The following is a 23501-nucleotide window of genomic DNA, read 5'->3' as shown; positions in this document are numbered from 1 at the left end:
GGCTCATATGGTCCCCTAATTAGAGTTGTCACCCTGTGAAAGTAAGTACTTATGGATATTTCAGGATATTTCTTTAGAAGTGGATAATGTGAGGAAAAGGTGAGCAGAGGGAAGGAGGGAACACTGTAGACTCTATGGTAAGCATTAAAACGAAGAAAAGTTGACTCTGTTTTATTTAGAAAATAAATACTTGCTTCTCAAATGCTTGTTGACTCCCCTAATCTTGCAGAAGAGCATCAAGTGTGTAGATTCTGAAGCCAGACTCCCCAGGTTCACATCCTACCTCTGCCATTTAGTGGCTGTGTGTCCTTCAGTAAATTGTATAATTTCTGTGTGTCACTAATGTTTTCATACATTAGATGGGGATGATAGAGCTTTTGCTTGCTAAGGTTGTCATAAGGATTAAATGAGGTGATACAGAGTGCTTCTGAGTATGTAATACATGGTAAGAAAGAAAAAGAAAGTTAAATCGCTCAGTCATGTCCAACTCTTTGCGATCTCTTGGACTATAGCCCGCCAGGCACCTCTATTCGTGGGATCCCCCAGGCAAGAATATTGGAGTGGGTTGCCATCACCTTCTTCAAGGAATCTTCCCAACCCAGGGATCGAACCCAGGTCTCCTGCATTGCAGGCAGATTCTTTGCCATCTGAGCTACCAGGGAAGCCCCTAATACGCAGTTAAGATCTTAATAAATATAAGATCTTAATAAGTATTAGCTCTTACGATGGAGTCAGAGGTGGTTCTTAATAATGTAAAGAGTAGTAGAATACACCCATTCAATTTCATTCATAAGATGTGGACAGTTCACTTTCTGTGTGTATGTGTTGGTGGTTTTGTACCTATTTCCATGAAGGCACCTGTCTTCAGCTTTTGTCTATTGATGAACTGCTTCAGGTAAATTTTTGGTGCATAAGCATTGTAAAAAGTGAGAGAATGCTGTCCCATATCCTTTTAGCAAAATGGGATGGTCTGTGTTCTTGTCACAGAATGTTGCATGAGGAGGTTCTTTGTGTTAAATGACTACTTGTGAAATGACAGGATGACAATATCATATTTCCCTGTCTTTAAAAATATAGTATGCAGCCCCTGATCCTAAATTTCATCTGGGACGTGGTTATTGAAAACTCATAGTCTGTTTCACTTATGTGATTAATTTCTCCATCATTACTAGACTCTAGAGAGTTGCTTTTTATATCTTTGTGTTCATCTTTTGACTCATCTGATAATTGTGAAATGCCTTCTTCTGACAGGTTTATGCTTTTTGCCACTCTGGGTGGAAAATAGAATCCCATACAGTGAATTCTCAACTATGTTTCATGAAAGCTAAGGAAATGACTGCAAAGATGTTATCTTCAGACTTCTTTGATATACTTTCCTGAAAATGATGCGATACTTCAGGCAGGGCGATGAGGAAACTGAAGGGTGATGTTGTAGTGATAATTTCTTTTACTTTTGCAATATCTTGGCCAAGTTCCTGTCATTCTCTTGCTTTCTTGTGTATGTGCATGCTCAGTTGCTCAGTTGTGTCTGACACTGCGACCCCATGGACGGGCCCTCAGGCTCCTCTGTCCATGGAATTTTCCAGTCTAGAATACTGGGGTGGGTTGCCATTTCTTTCTCCAGGGGATCTTCCCAACCCAGGGATCGAATGCATGTCTTCTGCATTGGCAGGCAGATTAAAAATCATGATTGGGAATAATTGAGAGATAATGACTGTGTGGATCACAGTAAACCGTGGAAAATTCTGAAAGAGATGGGAATACCAGACCACCTGACCTGCCTCTTGAGAAACCTGTATGCAGGTCAGGAAGCAACAGTTACATCTGGACATGGAACAACAGACTGGTTCCAAATAGAAAAAGGAGTACGTCAAGGCTGTATATTGTCACTCTGCTTATTTAACTTCTATGCAGAGTACATCATGAGAAACGCTGGGCTGGAAGAAGCACAAGCTGGAATCAAGATTGCTGGGAGAAATATCAATAATCTCAGATATGCAGATGACACCACCCTTATGGCAGAAAGTGAAGAAGAACTAAAGAGCCTCTTGATGAAAGTGAAAGAGGAGAGTGAAAAAGCTGGCTTATAGCTCAACATTCAGAAAACGAAGATCAAAGCATCTGGTCCCATCATTTCACGGGAAATAGATGGAGAAACAGTGGAAACAGTGTCAGACTTTATTTTTTTGGGTTCCAAAATCACGGCAGATGGTGATTGCAGCCATGAAATTAAAAGATGCTTACTCCTTGGAAGAAAAGTTATGACCAGCCTAGATAGCATATTGAAAAGCAGAGACATTACTTTGCCAACAAAGGTCCATCTAGTCAAGGCTATGGTTTTTCCTGTGGTCATGTATGGATGTGAGAGTTGGACTGTGAAGAAAGCTGAGTGCTGAAGAATTGATGCTTTTGAACTGTGGTGTTGGAGAAGACTCTTGAGAGTCCCTTGGACTGCAAGGAAATCCAACCAGTCCATTCTGAAGGAGATCAGCCCTGGGATTTCTTTGGAAGGAATGATGCTGAAGCTGAAACTCCAGTACTTTGGCCACCTCATGCAAAGTGTTGACTCATTGGAAAAGACTCTGATGCTGGGAGGGATTAGGGGCAGGAGGAGAAGGGGATGACAGAGGATGAGATGGCTGGATGGCATCACTGACTCAATGGACGTGAGTCTGAGAGAACTCCGGGAGTTGGAGATGGACAGGGAGGCCTGGTATGCTGTGATTCATTCTGTCGCAAAGAATCGAACACGACTGAGCGACTGAACTGAACTGAATGATGAAATAGGCTTTCCAGGTGGCTCACTTGTAAGGAATCCTCCTGTCAATGCAGGAGACACAAGTTCGATCTCTGGGTTGGGAAGATCCCCTAGAGAAGGAAATGGCAACCCACTCCAGTATTCTTGCCTGGAAAATCCCGTGGACAAAGAAGCCTGCCATATAGTCCAGGAGGTTGCAAAGAGTCCGACATGACTAAGCGACTGAGTACACACCCAGCCACACTTCCCACCCCTTACTCACAGTGGTGGAATGATTCCTGCAATGGTAAAGTGGCAAAATGTTTCAAGATGTTGGAAAATAAAATCACTGACCTCCCATATTGCATCTTAGATTTTTTAAAGGGTGTGGTGAACTCATGAAAGTTGTATAGTAAGATGAGTTTTTGAAAAATCTCCAAGAAAGAATACAAGTCATGAAATAACAATCCTTACAAACAGAACTGCTTACAACAGGAACCTGAGACTAACATTGACTCCAGGGAACTCTGATGGTATCCCGGGGTTAATTACATTTCTGATAATCTTATCTGGAGGAAATCACCAGAAAGCAAAGGTGAACCTCTGAAGGTACTTATTACTGTGGGTTTTTTTTTTTTTTGCTTTTGTTTTATTTCTTAAATAGGAAAAGTCATAAATATGTATGAGTAAAAGGCTGATTTGGAGCAATGTATCAATCGTATATGATGATTTAAAGTTTTATTCTCAGAAACTCTGTAATGATAGAATACATTATGATAGAATATTAGAGTGGAATACAAAGATGTGTGTACAATGTGAGGTCAACTACGTACACTATATGCATAGAACAATATCGGTAGCAAATACATACAATATTTTTTTCTGGATGATGCATGATGGGTAATTATCTACACGGTTCTCTATCTTCTAAAATCTGTAACTGGCATATATTCTTTTATAAACAAAAACAAATCTTTTTGTGATGTTGAAGCAAATTATTTTTTATAACAGTCTTATTGGGATGTTATGTGCCTACCATACAATTCACTCACTTAGTTTCCCTTTCAGTGGGTTTTAGTATCACCAAAACCACTGCTCAGCCATCACCACAATGAACTTTAAAACATTTTCATCACCCCCCAAAGAAATTCTATGCCCATTAGCATTCGCTCTGTTTCTCTCCATCCTGCCGGTTCTAGGCAACCACTTAATCTAGTTTCTGTCTCAAGGGGTTTGCCTATTCTAGACATTTCATTTAAATCGAATCCGACAATAGGCAACTCTTTGTGACTGGCTTCTTTCACTTAGCATCATGTTTTCAAGGTAAGGCTAATTACTCTTGTGCTTTAATTTACTCCTTTTGTTTACGTATTGCTAACCTTTGTTTACCATAGGGTGTAACGTCTTTTTCCCCCCTTTACTTCTAGAACTGGTTCCTTCAATTATGAACAACTTGTTAAATCCAGATGCCATCTTCTCAAACAATGAGATGAGCCTGTCAGACATTGAAATCTATGGCTTTGACTATGACTACACCTTGGTGTTTTATTCAAAACACCTTCACACACTGATATTTAATGCTGCTCGGGACCTCCTCATCAACGAGCACCGGGTAAGAGCACAGGGACTTCCAGTCTCCCCCAACCCCGCGCCCCCCTCCCTGCCACCATGGGGATTTGAGCTTGACCTGATCTCAGACCTGGCACAGTAGATGTCACTTAGTAAATTGTTGTTGAATGTATGAGTAGATGTGGTTCTATTCCAAATGACTGGAAAATAGTTTTTTTTAAAAAAATGCTTTTTTGAGTTATGATTGACATGTAAAAAGCTATATATATTTACATATATATGCATATACATATGTGTATACACACACACATATATAAAGCTCATTGAGTTTTGGGATAAGTGTATAAACCACCATCAAGGTCATAACTGTCCGTCACTTACCTAAGTTTCCTCCTGCTCCCTTTATTGTTATTGGGTGTACGCATGTGTGTGTGGTGCAATGCTTAGCTAAGATCCACGCATTTAGCAGATTTCAAGTACAGAATACAATATTGTTAGCTATAGGTACTATGCTGTATAACAGATCTCCAGAACTTATTTATCTTGCCTAACTGAAACTTTGTACCTGGAAGGTAGTTGTATGTTTAAAAAGATCTTTAGATGTCTCTGATAGAAGACTGTGCCAGGTTACTCATTAGTGGAGATTCTGCTGTGGTCATTTGCACTCTGCTCTCTCACGGAGCAAGTGACACAGGTCCTCCCAAAGTCTGATGAAGGGGCAGCCTGTTGACTTCTGGTTAGAAGGAATCCTTCAAACCGTGGGCAGTGTGTTTCCCTCATCACTGAACTGAATTGCATTCTTAGATAAGGAATATGTTAATATCTTCTGATGCTTAGTATTGCTGAGAGCTTATAAAAAAGAAGGAAGAAAGAAACACTCTAAACTGAACGTGGTTTTCTCCAGTCTAGTTGGAGTACATTTCAGGAAGCAGGATGAGAAGCATCTTCAGAGGTCGTCTGGACCAGGGCCCTTTGAAAACCCCCCACAGCATTCCAAGAGAGGTGACTGGAGGGCATCACTCCCAGAGGTGTTCTGAACATGGGGAGAGTCTTCCACTGATACGTTCTTTTTCCTTCATTTATCCCTTCACTCATTCCTTCATCCTTTACTCAGTGACTCTTCTGTGCTGAGCTGTCATGAAGCAGGCAGGGTGAAGGTGAGTAGGACACAGGTGCTGCCCTTGGAGAACCAGCAGTCTAGTGGAGGTGTCTGTCCTGTGGGCAGGTAAATTACGAAGTCTCCACCTGGTGGAGCCCTACAGACATCTGAACAGAGAGCTAGACCTGTGTGGAGGATGGTTTGAGCAGTTTTCTCTGCCCAAGGGAATTTCTCTGCAGGAATTCCTCCCGCCTGAGGAAACAGCCGAGAAGGTGATATTTCAGTGGAGTCTGGAAGGAGTTTATCCACAGAGGTGGGCTGGAGGTGAGCAAGGGTGGACATAAGTAGCCTAGAAACCTAAATCGTGAACATGGATGTTTTCTACTTGGCTATTTGAGTCACGGGCTGGGTGTTATAATGGGCTGTTATGCCCTCCAGGTCTTCTCTTTTCCCAGTTGGATTATTCCTGGTTTTCCCAGCCATTCCCCCTTTGGCCTCTTTTCTTTTTCATCGTTTTGTGTGTGCTCTGGTTTATCCCCCTCAAGTATGAGGCTCCGAACTGAAGCTGTTCCTGCAGGTGGGGTTTGACTAGTGTGGAACAGGGGGTGACCATCGGCTTCCTGGTTCTGGATAGCAGGTCCTTGCCATTTGATGCAGTGTATTTCCTGATTCCCCTCAGCTTTTGTCTGTCATCTGTCCTTATTCACAATGCAGAAATGGTGCTTGCCCAAAGTAACATTCCCTCAGCCACCAGGCTCTCTTTTGTTATGGCCACTTGATCAGAGGTAAACTCATCTAGCTATTCTCCACCCAGCTGCATGTCTCCGTTTGTTCAAGCGACTCCCTTCTCTTCGGTCTAACCTGCGGACCTTTCCCTGACTTTGAGGATGGCAGCAGAGCAAGAGTGAGGTGGTCCCGCCCTTGCTGTCCTGTCTGCCAGCCTGCCCCACCATCTCCCCGCCACCCTGCTGGAAAGTGAGCTGAAGGGGTCTTGCACTGCAGCTGGTGTTTGAATTCTAGGTCGTCTGCAGTGTTTGCTGTGACATTACTTATAAAACATATTAAATAAAATATCATTGCTGTGATATTACTTATAAAACGAAAGTCATTATGCTAATAGCACCCCGTCTGTTCATTGTCTGCTTGGTGCCAAAAGCACAGGCTCTGGAGCCTGACTTCTGGATTTTTAATCCTGGCTTTTACTACCTATCCTTTATGTAATCTTGAGTAACTTAATGCTTCTGGACCTCAGTATTGTCCTCTGTGAAATGGGCACAGCAGTAGTACTTTCCTCACAATGTTATTATCATAATTAAAGGAGTTGATTTATGTGAAGTGCCTGGCACATAGAAAACACTCATTAAAGTAGCTATTACTACTGTTATTAGCTGTTACTACTATTATTGCTAATCTGCATGACAGCCCTGCAGATAGTGTCTCTGTTTTACAGTTGAGCAAACTGAGACTTACAGAGTTCAGCTAGTAGTTCAAAGCCACAAGACAAGAAAGAAGGCAGACCCAGAATTTGAACTTACAAAAAAATTCATTTATTTATTTATTTTTTATTTCTTGGCCAAACCACATGGCCTGTAGAATCTTAGTGCCCTAACTGGGGATCAAATCTGTGCCCCCTGAATTGGAAGGGCGGAGTCTTAACCACTAGGCCACCAGGGAAGTCCTCGAATTTGAACTTCAATTTATTTGCAAGGCACAGGTGCTGTCTTCTGTTCACATTGGCCCTTGTGGGATTAGTAACACCTTTTCTTTCTATCCTATGGGTTTATTGTTCAGATGAAAATAAAATATTCATGAAGATTAAAAATTTATGAAATTTGAGGACAAAGAGAGATGAAATAAGGGAAAGAAAGGTATACTCATTCTGATTCGAAAAGCTTCTTGATTTAAGATAATTGAAATTTCATTCCCATTATGTCTCTTGCTTTAATAAAAGAAGTATGTCCTAACACTAATTATATCAGACATATTAATAGAGGCAATTATGCTTATGCAAATTTTTCTCTGGATCTGAAAATGATTCTTCCACGATGCTGTTGGAAGCACTGAATTTGGTTCCATTTTTTTTTTTTCTGCCAAAGACTAAAAGTACTTGAGAAGATGAGAGACATCTGCTTTTGAGATGCACAGTAATAGAGCAGCAAGTTTGCAATTTAGCATCTTCCCTAAAAGCAGATGTAAATGTTCCAGCCTCTCCGTAATTATCCATTCTCTCCTCTTTTGTTAAAAGAGAGTGGGAGTTATTATTTTTTTTAAAGATTGACTTATTTTTTCGGCTGTGGTGGGTCTTCATTGCTGCATTCAGGCTCTCTCTCCCTGCAGTGAGGGGGGGGGGTTGGGGAGGGCTACTCTTTGTTGTGACGCAGGCTTCCCATTGCAGTGACTTCTCTTGTGGAGCACAGACTCTAGGGTGCAGGCTTCAGTAATTGTGGCTCCCAGGTCTAGTGGCTCCAGGGCACATGGGATCTTCCCGAACCAGGGATGACTCTCAGTCTCCCTTCGGGGTGCTGCACTGTATGAGAGGAAGTCAGTCTCTGCAGCTGTGAGCTCTCTTTTCACTCATTCAGAAGATATTCAATGGAAATGTGTCCTGCCTCCATCCACTTCTCACCTCCTGCGCTGCCTCCACCCTGGTGCATGCCACCATCACCTCCCACCCGATGGTGCAGTAGCCTTAGACTAGGCTCCTTGCTTCCATTCATGCCCCGTAGTCTGTTCTCCATTCGGCAGCAAGAGTGAACCTTTAAACACTAGGCATCTCACTTTTGGACTCAGAATCTCCCCGAGCCTTCGCATCACGCTTGGAGTGACACTGAAGGCCTCCAATGCTCCTGGAGCCCCGGCTTCCTCACCCGCCTTGCCTCCTCCCACCCGCCCTCGCTGCGCTCCAACCACAGCAGCCACCTGGCTACTCCTTGAACCGCCACACATGCTCCTACCTTTGGGCCTCTGCGCTTTCCAGTTCCTCTGGTGGAATGTCCTGCCTGGCTCCCAGTAATCTGAAGCCTCACTCTTTAGTTTTTTTTCCCCCCAGATTTCCAAACCCTTTTAGTGCATTTTTTCTGCAGTACTTACCACCATGAAGCACTGTACAAGTGTTGATTTGCTTTGCCTGCCCAGCATAGGATGGAAACTTCTTAGGGGCAGAGATGGTGTCAGTTTTCTTTTTTTTTTTTTAATGTTGTTGTTTTAATTTTTTTGGCCATGCTGCACAGCATACAGGATCTTAGTTCCCTGACCAGGGACCAACCCATGCCCCCTGCAGCAGAAGTTCAGAGTCTTAACCACTGGACTGCAAGGGAAGTCCTGATGGTATCAGTTTTGTTCACTACTGCGTTCCCAGGCCTTGGCACAAAGTACGTGCTGAGTAAGCACTTGACATACTCGTTGAATTTCACCTGTTAAGAGAGTATCATGATGCAGGTAGTTTTGTCCCGGCTTCATGTTCTGTGTGGATTTTGGAAAACTTTGTTTCTATACGCTTTTGCTCTCCTCTAATTAGACTCATAATTTAGGTTACTTTAAACATCAAACTGAGGCCTCTGAAAAGCAGATATATCATATTTATAGGCACTGGGGCCTCAGGAGCTCACAGGCAGTGCTGTAATGTGGAGGTTCGCAGCTCTGTCCAGAGCTCCATGATTGATTATCCAGGAAGGGGTCCATGTGGACAGGCTACAGAATTTTAGAAATTATGCACAGGGAATTCCTGGGTTTCTCTGCAGCATTTTAGTATTAACTTTACTTAAAGCTGTAAAGATCAGTTCTGTAGCATTTTAAGGGGAAACTTTGATCTTTGCCTGCACACACTAGCCTGTCCAGATTGGACTCAGATAAGAACAAATCTAGGAACTGAAGGAAACCCATACAAAGCCCAAATCAGAAGTCTTAATAAAACCCCAAGTAAAGGTCTTTTATTGTTTATAGTTCTTCTGCTGTCAGGGACACCAGTCATTTTCATGACACATTGGGTGAGTTATGCTTTTCTGGCTGGTGGGCACTTTCTAGGCTATATGAGTCCAGACAATCTAGCCGTAGGTCATTGGAGAGACATGTCACTTCCTGGCTGATGGGGGCATCTTTGACTTCCTCGACTAGATGTGACTGTTAACGGTGTTCCCAACCAGAGTTTCCATGTATGTGTGTCTGTGTGTGAAGTGTATTAGTAAAAATGAAGGACCATACACTGTGTGCAGATTCTTGGAAACGCCCAGGAGTGGAAATAGCATTGAGTGATTTCTTGGCACACATGAGGGGTGTTAGATAAATGAGCCCAAATGTGACATTTGACTCAGCGCTTCATGCCGCTTGGCTGGAATTACTCATTGCGTGTGGGTCAGCCTGGTGATTCCAGGAGGTGTTCTCGCACACGCGTGACCTTGGCTGTGCACGAGGAGATGGCAGTGCAGTCACGCAGAGGGGCTGCCGTGCTGGTTGATGGTTGTCTAGGCCTTTAAGTAAGCAGATTCCATCATGATTGGCAGATTGTGGGGACACAGCCTCCCTGGACTCAGGAGGGGATATTCTGGCTGGTAGGTCCATGCTGTGAGCGCAGAGGCAGTGGGGAGACCCTGACCCCCATGCCTCTGCACATCCCTGCTGTGTGGCCTGGGCCAGGTTGTCTCATCCGAAGCCTCTGAGGTCCCTTCTGTCAAATGGGCATGGTGGGGCCTGCTGCCAGTGGGGTCACTGGTATTCTACTTCTGAGATCTGGGGAGAGAGGAAAGTACTGGATAAAGAAGGGGCTGGGATTTTTGTGTAGTAGGAGGGACTGGTTTATGACTAGGAAATAGCAGGGGAGCCAGGCCACGTGTTCTAAACCAGCATTGGAGCCATAACAGGCTACCATGTGCTGAGAGAGAGTGTCTCTGGCCCCAGGGGGAGGAAGGCTGTACTGATGGCTAAGGGATTCCTGTAGCTGAGGTGAGAATAGGTAAGGCTGTGGAGGTTGGGGGGCTGAGGCCTTCCCTGTGTGTGGGCAGATAAAGAGGAGGGTGCTCTGTGGCCTGGAGGCGCTTGGCCTGAAGTAGGAGACAAGCTGCGGTCTGTCCCTTCTGACCACAGCTTCCTACCCAGGTGCACCAGTGCCTCAGCCTCCTAACAAAGGCCAAGTGTGGATGCTATCTTGACCTTGACCTTAGTACATCGTTAGCTAAAACCAGTTCCTCTCTTCCTTCTTAGTATCCTGTGGAAATCAGGAAGTATGAATATGACCCAAACTTTGCAATTCGTGGACTGCATTATGACGTGCAGCGGGTAGGTATAATTCTCATGTTTTTCTACAGTTTAGCACGTTTGGGAATAAAATGTATTCTTGGTGCTTTTCTTTGCTGCATGCATAAATAGATTTGAAATTATATTCTCTGGGGCTGCAGAACTAAATTATCCAAAACACTTTTGGGTGAAGTCTTTTCCAGGAGACTATATATTGGAAGAGAATGAATGCATTTAGCCACTGGGCAATACTACTTATGTCCAAATACTACTTATGTCAATTTCAATGTTTTGAGGAGGAGCTGGTTGTCATTTTTATTTTTTTTTATTTTTTTGCAGACAGGTCATTTCCTTAATGGGCTTCACAGTGTTTTATTTAGCAAGCAAACCTTTCAAAAACATACAGTGTGTTTCTTTGTGTATGACGACTTAACATTGATAGGATTCACAATGACAGCTGGAACTTTCATTAAATATGCAATTTGTGGTGCGTTAATTTACCTGTGCATGTGCTTGTGTTTTTGAAGGCGGTCTTGATGAAGATTGATGCTTTTCATTATATCCAGCTGGGAACTGTCTACAGGTAAGAGTAAGAGGGGGGAAATTTAATCCCCTCCCCCACAAGTAACCAAAGTGCTTTGGCTTTCAAGACTCCCTGACTGTTTAGTGTTGGGGGCCTGCAGTGTGTGTATCTGTAAAGCATTCATTCATTTTCCCGCTCCATCCGTCATTCAGGAACATTGATCGGGCCACTACCATGTTAGATGCTAATGGTTTGGCTTGTGAGGGTGTCCTCAAGGTGCTTGGAGTGTAGGTGGGAATCCACACAAGGAAACCAGTGAGTGCAGTCCACAGTGACCCAGGCTATGATGGCTGTGTGCTCAGGCTGTTAGGGGCCACTTTGGAGGACTCTGGGGAGGGCGAGCTCTCCAGAGGTGATGGTGGGCCCCTGAGTGAGAGTCCTGCAGAGGAGGTGGGGAAGGATGGTGGGGGCAGGTTGTTCCCACCATGATAGTTGAGTAGTTTGGACATTGTCTCTTCTTCTTGTTTATTAGAATTAGTAGAAGTACTGAGCTCAGTGAGAGATCTTTGTAACTTTGAAATAAAGGCTTTTGCCTTTTCTAATTCTCAAATTTGGGGATGCTGTTGAGGATTGTGGTTTTTGTGTGTGTGTACAGATAGGTATGTGAAAGTGAAAGTGTTAGTCACTCAGTCGTTTGTGTCACTCAGGCTGTTTGTGACTCCATGGACTGTAGCCCACCAGGCTTCTCTGTCCATGGGATTCTCCAGGCAAGAATCCTGGAGTGAGTAGCCTTTCCCTTCTCCAGGGGATCGTCCCAACCCAGGGATCAAAGCCAGGATTCCCACATTGAAGGCAGGTTCTTTACCATGTGTATAAATATTTGGTATTTTCTTTCTGTTCCGAAATGATGTGCTCATACTTCTGCTTCCTAATTATGAACTCTGGACGTTGTCCCTGCTGTGAGGACTGAGGACTTGGCCCTCGCACACATGCAGGCGCATCTCCAGCCTCCTTTCCCTAGCCTCATTAAGATCCCTGTCTGCTTGCTTCGCCGTCTTGTTTGCATTATGATTCCACAGGTCGTGTTCATTCTTAAGCAAGTACTGCGTTGTTTTCTTTCTTGGGCAGCATTTGGTTTTCCTAGGTTTACTAATAACTTCAGTTTTTATTTGCTTAGTTTCCTATGTAGCTATCTAGTTTTTTCCCTAAATGTTCCTTCACAGATATCAAGCAGGCATTTATTTCCCCACAACTCAAATGTTTTACATAATTTCTCAGTTAATTTTTTTTTTTTTGACTACTGCCTCCTATTCTGATCTGCTCTGATTGCTCATCCAGGGACTTCAATTTGCTACTTTCTCTTTCCTGGCTCTCATCTCTTCCTCTTTCTAACTTTACTCCCTCGTTTTGCTGGAGCACATCCTGCAGTAGCTTCCTGGTGCCTCGTAAGGCTGAGTCTTTCTGGGGATCTGTGATGGTTCATCAGTTCCTCTCTTTGGGCTCCCATTGCAGGCTCTGTTCTCAATGATGTTAAGTCAGGGGCCTCCTTTCACCAACTGTTTTCCCAAAACATGTTGAAATGTCTTATGTGCTGATGTCTTTGCTCTCATTTCCTTTGACCTTTTGAGCAGTTTATTCTTTTACTGTCATTTTAATGGTGTTTCAAGAGGGAGAAGAGGTGGTGGTGATAATGCGAATAATTATAGTAGTAGCAATAATAAACAGCAACTCAACAATATTGAGTTTTGCAGTGCAACAGATACGGCTGTAAGGGTTTTGAGTTAACTCATTTGATCCTCAAAATAATCTTATAAGGTAGGTACTGCTGCTATTGGTCCCAAAGATGTTCATTAGTAACTTGCCCAAGGCCACATGGAAGTAGAATTCAGACCCAGACAGTCTGGCTCCTGACTGTGCTCTTGGCCCATGTGTAGCATTTCTGAATGTCTGAGAGTTAACTGGCAGTCTTCAGCAGATCTTTCGAATCTGTCTGCCATCCTTCCTTGGACTCAGACACTTACCCCTTCTCTCCTGGGCTCCTGTGGTTTTTTGCAGCACAGCCCACAGACTGGACGTTTTGCTAGACTGATTTACCTAAAGCATTGCCTTAAACAACCCCCTTCTCTCTTCTGAATCCTGGATGGCTCCCCATTGTCTAAGAAATAGAGCCCAGGTCTCTTAAATATTCCATCAACCTTCTCTAAACCCTTAGCTTTCTCCTCTTCCATACACAGCTCCTTCACTTCCTTGATTGGTTAAAAGTCTTGGTTTCAAGTGACTGAGACACAACTCAAGCTGGCTTAAACAAAAACTCAGTTTGGACTCACTAATGTTGTAGTGCAGGGACAGATCTGGTTGCAGGTGTAGCTGGCTCCAGAGGCCCAAATGGTTGTTGTCAGTGCTCTTTCTGTCTCTTGACACTCCTCCTTTCTGGGTTTACTCACAGCAGGCCCTTCTGCGTGGTGAACCCTGGCAGTACCAGGCTTCCACCCTCAGCTCTAGGTTAAGCAGAAAAAGGGAGTTATTCTTTCTAACAGTTTCAGCCAGTCTCAGAGGGAGTGGATGCCAGATTTGTGCAAATAGCAGATAAATACCTTTCCTCTGAGTTCTTTTTTTTACTGCTCCGCATCTGTGCAGGCTGGCATTCTTCCAGGATGAGGTTTTCCTTCCTCTCTGCTTCTTGAAATCTCACTCACCCTTCTGCATGGCTGACAGGTGGCAAGGCCTCTCCTCACCCTCTCAGCTTGACATGGTCTTTCTCTCCTCTCTTCTGGGCCACACCATCCTGTGGCTCCTAATTACCTTGTTCCTTCTCCAGATAAATTGTCTGTTATGTTAGCGGTATGGATTGGACTAGGTAGGAGGAGCCACGAAGGCATTTAAATGGGAAGGAGTGCTCAGGTTGAGGTCCTGGGCAGATCGCTGGGGCCTCAGTGCTGAGAAGGGGTGTGGCAGCCAAGGGACCAGGGCTGCATGTGTGGCTCTGGAGTCGGACTTCCTGAGTGTGAACCCTAGCCCCACTGCTCACCTGTGTGTGACCTCGAGCCCATTCTTGACCACCTGTTTTAAAGCCTTGGTTTATTGCTCTCTAAAATGGGCATGATTCCAACACCCACCTCAGGGCGGCTGGTTGTTTGGACTAGAGCAGGCTTGGAACATCGTGTGTGCTAAGTTGCTTCAGTGATGTCTGACCCTTTGCAACCCTGTGCACTGTAGCCTACCAGACTCCTCTGTCCATGGGATTCTCCAGGCAAGGATACTGGAGTAGGTTGCCATTTCCTCCTCCAGGGGGTCTTCCCTACCCAGGAATCGAGCCTGTGTCTCTTACAGCTCCTGCATTGGCAGGCGAGTTCTTTACCACTAGTGGCACCTGGGAAAATGTCCCTTTCCTTCTCTCGCCCCTCTGAAGGGATAATGGGTGAGCAAAATGAGGGGAAGAGTGCTCACACCTCAGCCTTGCTCCCCTCTGAGCCCCATGCCCTTGCATCCCCCTCCATTGGGTGGCTTTCAGGTTGCATGTGGGCTGTGCAGGTGAGCACTGCTGGGCTGAGGGGGAGACTGACTTTCCACCACAGGCCTGCTTAGCACCCACATTTTAAGTTCTCTTTAGGAATCTGGTGAAAAGCTAGGGTTGTTCCCACCGTAGCCGTAGCACGGAACTTAGATGGCGCTTCCAAAGCAATGGGTGCCGTTCTCTTTATAGCAACCCATTTAAATCTTCTCAGCAGCACCAGGAAGTGGGGACTGGTTTTGCTGCTCATTTAAAAAATGACACTAAGACCCGAAGAGGTTAAATTACTTGTTCCTTGTCCAGGTAATCCCTCAGCAGTTGAGGGAGCTGGGATTTGAACCCAGGGCAGACTCGTTCGGATCTGTGCTCCTACCCTTTATTTCTCGTAAACACACAGGGTGTATAAAGTAGTTTTCATTGTGGCTTCAGCTCTGGTTTAGGCCACATTCAGGTGTGGTTGGCCGCCGTCTGAGCCCGGCTCCAGCAGGTCTGTATGTTGTGGGTACTGCCTGCAGCAGAATTCAGCTGACTGTGGCCCACCGAGTTCAGTGCATCTTTTGAGCTGATACTTGGTTATGTGGACCTTAAAGATGTGGCTTGTGTGGCCACATGCCTGGAAATGTGTCCTGGAGGTGGCAGTGGCTGCTGAAGGACTGGAAGTGTGGTCCTAGTATGGGGAAAGAAAGGTAATTCACCCAGTGGAGTTCCTTTTCACTGTGTTGAGTTTCTTTCTAGGTGTTAGATCCTTCAAGGTATGTACTGCTTACTGCTGCTGCTTTAGCCAGAGTGGTTTTCCAGGCTCACTGTCTAGAAGAAGCTGGTGTAGTCCCAGTGTCTTATCTGATTTCTGGAGCAAAGATGGGAGGGAAGCACAGTGCTTTTTTGTTTTCAAAGGCCAGTAGTTGTTTCAGGTTAATCAAGATCGGACGCAAAACATCAGTGAATCCCCTTGGATATTTTTAAAAGTAAGATAAGAGCGGAGAATGGAGGAAAGAGGCTGAGATGATGTTTTCATTAAAGTTACAGGTCAAATATAAGTTATGTTTTATGTGTACTTTAATATTGACCAGGTGATTTTGTGTGATAAGCGGTATGAGCAACTGAAATTCGAGCTGAGTTATTTTTACAGCCACTGTAGCAGAGCGTGGTATTGCCATCACTCGTTCTGTGGTTTCCTCACCACTGGTGTCTGCTTCTCAGGAGCCTTCTCCTCTAGAGAGGGGGCGGGGAACAGACATCTCCCTCCACAGGGCTCTCGAGGCGATTCCAGGGGAGGAAGTCTGAGACCATTAAGTTGCAGGGGGAAGCACCTGCTCGCAGCACAGGCGCCAGAGGCAGGGGTAGAGTCTGGGCCACTCACACGCCATAGTGTTTGTTCCCTCTGTTTGGACGAGCTGGATTCATTTATAGATTCTGGTGCAGCCCCCAGAAGCAGGCTGGTGGTGCATGTTACCTCTGCTTTTTACAGATGGGGAACCTGGCCCTCACTGTGATACAGCATTTGGGATCATTCCCTGCTAGAGGTGGTGTCCAGCATCCTGACGTGGGGGTTAGTCCACCTGAGCCTGGTCCTGACTCTTTCTGCGTCAGCACTGATCTTAGGGTAGAGCGTCGGAGGGCAGGGGAGTGATGAGGACAGACCAGCCTCTCTCCCTAATGTAGTAAAAACATTAAAAAAAACACAAAACAAAACACACCCACCCAAAGCAAGTCATTAGGAGACCGTGTGCCTCGTTAAAGGAGGCAGTGTGATGTGGTGGTTGCAGAGCCCAGGAGCCAGTCCTGACCCCCCACTTTCTACTTTGGTGACCTTGAGCAGGATCTGTGACCTTTCTGTGCTTTGGTGGCTTCTGCTGGAAATTGGGAAGAATAATAGTGCCTCACTCCTAAGACTGCTGAGAATGAAGTGAATGACTGTGTGCAGTTCACTTCTGGCATTCAGTAGGACCGTGTGGTGTCGGCTGCTGTCTTTCCTGCTCTCATTACCAGTAGGATGATAGTAGTAGTAGTAGTAGCGGCATCATGCTTGTTATTTGTAGCAGTTACCAGTGGCACCACCTCCTGCTTCCTTGTGACAGCAGCGTCTTGCACCTCAGTTGAAAAATTTCAGCAGTCACTGGAGGTCTGAATATCACTGCTGTCTGTCTCTAATTGATGCTAACTGCTTTGCCTGTGATTTTCCCAGAGGCCTCAGTGTGGTCCCTGATGAGGAGGTCATTGAAATGTACGAAGGTTCCCACGTGCCTTTGGAACAGATGAGCGACTTTTATGGGAAGGTAATGAGAAATTATTTATTTAAAGTAACCTATCTTTTTCCTTTACGAAATGTGGCCTGGTAGCTTTAGGATCTTAAACTACTAAACTCTTTGCTCGCAAGGACTCAAGAAGGCAATTGAGGTTGCGTTTTGAGAGACCCTCGATTTGAGAGAGGTGAGTATGTTCGAGTCGCTCCTGGGATCTTTCATGGTTCTTCTTTCTCGGCCCTTCCTCCCTACCTGCTGAAGGCTCTTTGCAGCTTCCTTGTAGCCCTCTCCCATTTGCCACCACCTCCCTAGGCGTGTCCCCACTCTCTGGAGGAGTCGCTGAGTTCGTCACTGTAGCAGCTGTTGCCTCCGCTGAGATTAAGAGCAGGGCAGCACACTGCTCTGTGCCTAAGGGAGACCTCTGCCTTTCTAACTTTTGTGGTCTTCTTTGCCCTTAGAGTTTTTACTTCTTGTCATGTTAGATGCAGTCTCTTTGTGTTACCAAAATGCAAGGAAGATGCCTAGTCACCTGGTAAACTTAGTTTTATAAATCACAAGTGTTCAGGGAAAGGCTCTTTCCCAAGCTCCCATGTGGGCTTTTGAGGGGGTGGGAGTGGTGGTGCTCAAATTCAGGAGAGTTAGAGGCTTTTTGTGTCATTCACGTGGGCAAAAATCAATTTACTGCCTTTCCTCTGTGTATGATGAAAGAGTGTGAGCTGAAAATTGGATGGAACCCGAAGGAGAACAGAAAGGGAAGGCTGGCTAGACTTTTGAGGGGAAGTCAGGGCATTTCCTTGGAAAGCCCATTTGCACTTAGAGTGAGACATCAGCTCTGCCATGAAGGACAAAAACAGGGTGAACTTATTTTTAGAATTTTTCTTTCCTTATGGGGAGGGAGCCAGATGTTGATGACCATGATCCCCCAGGTTGATGTAAAGTCTGCTGTGGTGTTGGCTGCCTTGCTAAAGCCTCCCTCCCTGTCTGCAGAGTTCCGGAAACACCATGAAGCAATTCATGGACATCTTCTCCCTGCCTGAGATGACCCTGCTGTCCTGTGTGAATGAGTACTTTCTGAAGAACAACATCGACTATGAACCTGTGCACCTGTACAAAGATGTCAAGGTTGTGTAGACATGGGGGGGTCACCATGCTGCACCTCTTCCAGTGCCTCAGAAGGAATAGAATTTCTGGCTTCCATTGTTGGCTGGGTGTTTGAGGTCGTCCTTTGTCTTGAATCTCTTTTATTTGCCGTTTAACCTTGGAAATCCTAAGAAAGGGGTTAGGGGAATTGGAAATGAGTCAAATTGTTTGTTAAAAGAAGAGGGTACTTGTTACCTAGATTTCTGTGTGCATATACATACCCACATCATTTAAATAATCTTGTATTTATGTATTTTATGTTCACATTTATGTGTGTTTATAGATGCATTCTTTAAGCTGTCTGAGCTTTTTTCAGTATTTAAAAATGTTTATATATTGCTTATTTAATATATATTTTTAATGCACGTTTCTAAGCATCTTTATATATATAATTTAAATATCATTTTAAAAGGGGCTTCCCAGGTGGTGGAGTGATAAAAAATCCACCTGCCCACACAGGAGGCTCAAGATTCGAGGGTTCAATTCCTGGGTCAGGACAATCCAGTGGAGAAGGAAATGGCAACCTGCTCTGGTATTCTTGCCTGGAAAATGCCATGGACAGAGGCGCCTGGCGGGCTACAGTCCATGGGGTCCCAAAGGGTCGGACGTAACTGAGTGACTGAGCATGCAGAGTTTTAAAAGATCTGTATATACATACTACAATGTTTTTATTATGTGTTCATGACTAGATTTAAATATTGACTGCCTCAAATCATGGGTTTTAGAAAATACAGGGTGAATTACAGTTTCTCAATATCAGTTTGGTATTGTTTTAACTAAATTTAAATATTTAGTTTCCATCCTCTGTTTTGGCTCACACAGATGCTTCATCTTTAAGGATCTTTAAGAATTACTGGAGCTATGCAACCCTTAGCATTCATGAGGAAAGCTGTTTACTGCAAAGTTCAGTTTTTACTATGAAGCGTGAACTACCACTGCATGTGCATGAGTACACACGTGTAGAGGTTACTGTGTTCTGGGCACTATTTTTCTGAATGCTATATGCCTATTAATTAATCAAATCCTTGCAAGAATGCCATGAGGTATCATCGCCTTCATTTTACAGATAGAAAGATTGAGGCACAGAGAGGCTGAGTAAGTCGCCCAAGGATATCCAGTTAGTAAGTAGCAGAGCCTGGATTTCAGGCCAGGAAGCTGCACTTCGGCGTGCTCTTAACCACTGCTTTCTGCCGATGTGCAGTTGAAACAGGCCTCTGCCAGAAGGTAATTGAGGTTGAGTTTACAATCAGGAGGTGCTTGTTCCTGACAGTAAGCACCTATCAGTTTTCTAAGGTTTTGTGGTCCTTGTTTAGTCGCTAAGTCATGTCTGACTCTTTTGCAACCCCGTGAATTGTAGCCCGCCAGGCTCCTGTCTCCATGGGATTTCTTATGACCCAGCTTTTCCTGCAGCCCAGTCCTCATTACCGGCTCCGGAAAGTTTCAGTGTGCTTCCGGGAATGCCCATCTATGTAGTAGATCGGCTCAGAGCCCCGCTAAGAGCAGGGCTGTGCTTTGACACCTGCCAGGCATCAGGCTGCCACTCTGCCAGGCTCTTCCTTGTGTCTGCCTGCTGGATCAAAGCTCTGCCTGCGTTCTGAGCTCCTTGACAGTTCCTTGCCTTTTGGTAGCACTGAAGAGAGGAGGATCTTATGCTGTTGGTCTCTGCCTCTTTTTTTAGGTCATAGAATCTGTTGTTGGGGTCCAGAGAAGGGTGCAAAGATGAAAGCAGCAGTCCTTCCCTTTGTCGGGGTGACCTGAAATTACCTGGTCTTCATACAGCATATAAATGACTGTTTGTCCTGTGGGACTTCATTCAGAATTGTTCACACAAATTGCCTCCTCCAAGTGACTCTTTCGAAAATTGCACTGGAACCTGCTGCTATCACCATGGAAACTTAAGTTTCTTCCTGCCCATGATAAATGGACCAGAATTTAGATTTCATTTAGTGCCTTGGTTGCCACACTCTGCAGACAGACATTATCCTAATGACCTTTCGCTTGTCCTCTCACTCAGACTATCTCAGTTATACTCAGACTGATTAAAAACCTATCTTTTGACAGGATTCAATTCGGGACGTGCACACCAAAGGAATCATGTACAGAGCAATTGAAGCAGATATTGGTATGTACCAGATGTTATGTGAAGATCAGCATTTCCTTTTGCTGTATAATTATGTAGGCATTTTACTATCACTCCAGGTGCTGAGCAGGGTCTATACCTCTTCTTTAAAAAAAAAAAATTTTTTTTGGCTATGCTGGGTCTTCATTACTGTGTTCAGTCTTTCTCTAGTTGTGGCGAGTGGAGGCTACCCTAGTTGGGGTTCAACGGCTTCTCATTGCAGTGTCTTCTCATTATGGAGCAAGAGCTGTAAAGCACACAAGATTCAGTGTGGCTCACGGGCTCTAGAGCGCAGGCTCAGTAATTGTGGCACATGGGCTGAGTTGCTCTGTGGCATGGGGGATTTTAGCTCCCAGACCAGGGATCGAACCTATGTCCCCTGTGTTGGCTGGCAGATTCCTAACCACTGGACCACCAGGGAGCCCCACAGTACCTCTTCTGAGTGCAGTGCAGGGACCTTGCCTCCTTGCACCTCACATGTCTCCCTCCCCTTTGTCTCAGTGGTTGATATAATCCTGACTCAGGTAGAGGAGTTGGCAGCCACAGCCACTGAAGTTTTTCCCACTGAGACCGAAGAGGCAAGGTCTTGGTTACTGATTCACTGGGCACCAGTACACCGACTTGACCCAGGCTTCTTGAAGGCCCCAGACAGTGCTGGATCCATCTGCCCCCCTTAGGAAGTGCTTGCAGATTGGCTGACTTCACCCTGAAACCCTGTGTGCTTTTTCCTCTTGCTCTTTAGAGAAGTACATCTGCTATGCTGAGCAGACCCGTGCGGTGCTGGCCAAGCTGGCTGATCACGGCAAGAAGATGTTTCTTATCACCAACAGCCCCAGTAGCTTTGTGTAAGTTCTTTGTTTCCTGCCTAGTTTCGGGCTCACTTCTGATATTCTGTGTATTTAAATAGTTGAAAATTTGAAATAAAAAAAATTGCAATAGTTAATCCCTTTAATGTTAGGCTAACCTGGCTGCCGTGTTGTTCTAGGGACAAAGGGATGAGGTATATTGTTGGAAAAGACTGGAGGGACCTGTTTGATGTGGTCATCGTTCAGGCTGAGAAGCCCAACTTCTTTAATGATAAGCGGCGGTAGGTGTCTGTCTTTTTAGAGACCAAATTTGATTCATCTGATGCTCTGAATACTGAACTGTATCTTGGTGATATTGTGATAATGTGTCTTGGTGAAATACAATTGGAAAATCACAAGCATCTGACATTACAGCTTTTGATACTTAACAAACCTTCTAACAAGTAATTGGGAAAAAGGTAGGATGAGTATGTACACAGCAGATAGCTTATTATTGAAGCAGTTCTCGATTTAACTCAGGCTAATCAGTCCTATGAGTCAGTCTTTAAGAAAATGATCGACAGCAGTTAAAATCTAAACTTAACATCACGTAGTAAATTAGATCTCTCTATGTGGATGCATTGTGAAGTGTAACAAAATAGCAACAGCAAACCACCTGGCGAGTAGCTCTTAAACAGAACTCTAAATGGTGCACCAAGTGTCCCTAGATTTTGCAAAACTTCTCTGCAACACAGGTTTTGCATCAGATGGAGTAAATCTCTACCCAGACTTAGATAAAGACTTTCTGCCATGGTCGCTTTGGGAAATAGAGGCATGGGAGTTTGGGTTGTGCTCTTAGCATTTAGCGGCGGGTGGGGTGAGGGTAGGGTCAAGTGTCTTACAATGTCTCTTTAACATCCAGGACTGACCTGTTCACCGGGAGGGTATTAGTCGCTCAGTCATGTCCAACTCTTTGTGACCCATGGACTGTAGGCCAGTCTGCCACGATCCTCTGTCCATGGAGTTTTCCAGGCAAGAATACTGCAGTGGGTAGCCATCCCCTTCACCTAGGGATCTTCCAAGTCAGAAACAAACATAGGTCTCCCACATTGCAGGCAGATTCTTCACCATCTGAGCCACCTGGGAAGTCATTGTCTCCAAATGTCTATGGCATTGAGAGTTACTGCACTGGGATTATAAGAATGATTCGAATCTGTGTAGTAATGGCCTACACTTGAAACATTTTTACCTACATTTCTCTGTCCTGCAATAGGTATCCATGCAGTCTTCCCTGCTCTGCTAGGCGACTTATTTTTGAACAATAAGACTGTATCCATGATGGGGTGTGTCTTTTTTTTTTTTTTTTCCTATTGTCAAGATCTTTTTGATGTGGACCATTTTGAAGATCTTTTTTGAATTTGTTACAATATTGCTTCTGTTTTATGTTTTGGTTTTTGGCTGCAAGGCATGTGGGAACTTAGTTTCCTGAGCAGGGCTCAAACCTCTACCCTCTTCACCGGAAGGCAAAAATCTCAACCACTGGACTGCCAGGGAAGTTCCTATGCTAGGTGATTTAAAGCTTGATAATTCGGTGTCCTGTAGTCAGCGCTGAGTGGATTAAACTCCTCTTGTGATGCTAAATTCTAGTTTCCTGAATGTCACAGTGGCTCCTGGAAGAAAAGGCAAAACCAGGAACAATGTGCAGAGACTGAGAATTTAAGAGAATGTTCAATCTGTAGGTTTTAGAGTTAGATGTAGATGTGCCTGTAGCTGTAATCACTGACTGGCTGCTTGGTCACTGATGAAATGCTCTCTGGCCTTTTCTTTTTGGATCTCAGGGAGGTGGTCAGGGGAAGGACCTCATCTCCCCTTTCCCCATGGACCTCCCTCCTGTGTTATGTTTTTGCACAGTGGCAGGATGGTGTCTAGATTATTAGATTTCCCTGGAGGCACCCAGCACAGCTCACTCGCTCTCACTCTAGATGTCTGGATTAAAAATCCTCTACCTGTATTCATCCTTCTGTTATTTATAATGATGAAGGTTAAGGAACATCTGTATGAGAAGATATTATGCAGTCATTAAAAAAGAAGTTTTTTTTTTAAAGGCAGTGAACATATCTCCTGACTGTAAAAAATGATGTATGAATCACATGGGAAATTGCTCACAGCCTTGGAGAAGAGAAGATACATAGCAGTATCCAGAAATGATCCTCATTTTATATTCATAAAAAAGAGAAAGAGAACAGATACATAAAGACCAAAAGATATGGACTGAACTCATGTGTTTCTACCTGGGTACTGGAATTATGGATGATTTTCTTTTTCTTTATTGTATTTGTCTACATTTTCCAGATGTTTTTTGCAGTGAGTTTGTATTTTTCTCACCAGAAAAGCCGTTCAAATAAGTGTTACCTAAATAAAGAAAAAGAACAAATAAAGCTTGTGTTTTTTTGGACTAGCACATCCAGGTTGAGGAATGAGGCCTTTATTCTGTTTTTCCTATTTTCCATCATAAAAAAATATGCTCGATTCTCTGATGTGTCTTG

At 44.5% G+C, this 23501-nt stretch overlaps 1 protein-coding gene across 2 annotated transcripts in view; it reads left to right on the top strand.

Annotated features, from left to right (window-relative positions):
• The window catches only part of NT5DC3 (5'-nucleotidase domain containing 3), a 66348-nt gene that overhangs the window by 21594 nt on the left and 21253 nt on the right, over nucleotides 1-23501 (top strand). For both annotated transcript variants that reach the window (XR_011255285.1, XM_069581066.1), the window contains exons 2-9: nucleotides 4165-4349; nucleotides 10602-10676; nucleotides 11162-11217; nucleotides 16854-16944; nucleotides 17899-18033; nucleotides 20113-20173; nucleotides 20913-21015; nucleotides 21156-21257. Coding sequence is in view for 1 of the 2 variants with exons in the window: in XM_069581066.1 (XP_069437167.1) it covers nucleotides 4165-4349; nucleotides 10602-10676; nucleotides 11162-11217; nucleotides 16854-16944; nucleotides 17899-18033; nucleotides 20113-20173; nucleotides 20913-21015; nucleotides 21156-21257 (808 nt within the window). In the remaining variant the exon portion in view is untranslated. The remainder of the gene's footprint in view (nucleotides 1-4164; nucleotides 4350-10601; nucleotides 10677-11161; nucleotides 11218-16853; nucleotides 16945-17898; nucleotides 18034-20112; nucleotides 20174-20912; nucleotides 21016-21155; nucleotides 21258-23501) is intronic.

Source organism: Ovis canadensis, chromosome 3 (assembly GCF_042477335.2).
Source record: "Ovis canadensis isolate MfBH-ARS-UI-01 breed Bighorn chromosome 3, ARS-UI_OviCan_v2, whole genome shotgun sequence".
NCBI lineage: Eukaryota > Metazoa > Chordata > Mammalia > Artiodactyla > Bovidae > Ovis > Ovis canadensis.
Note: the sequence above shows the minus strand (reverse complement) of the source record. Positions and strands in the feature narration are given on the sequence as shown.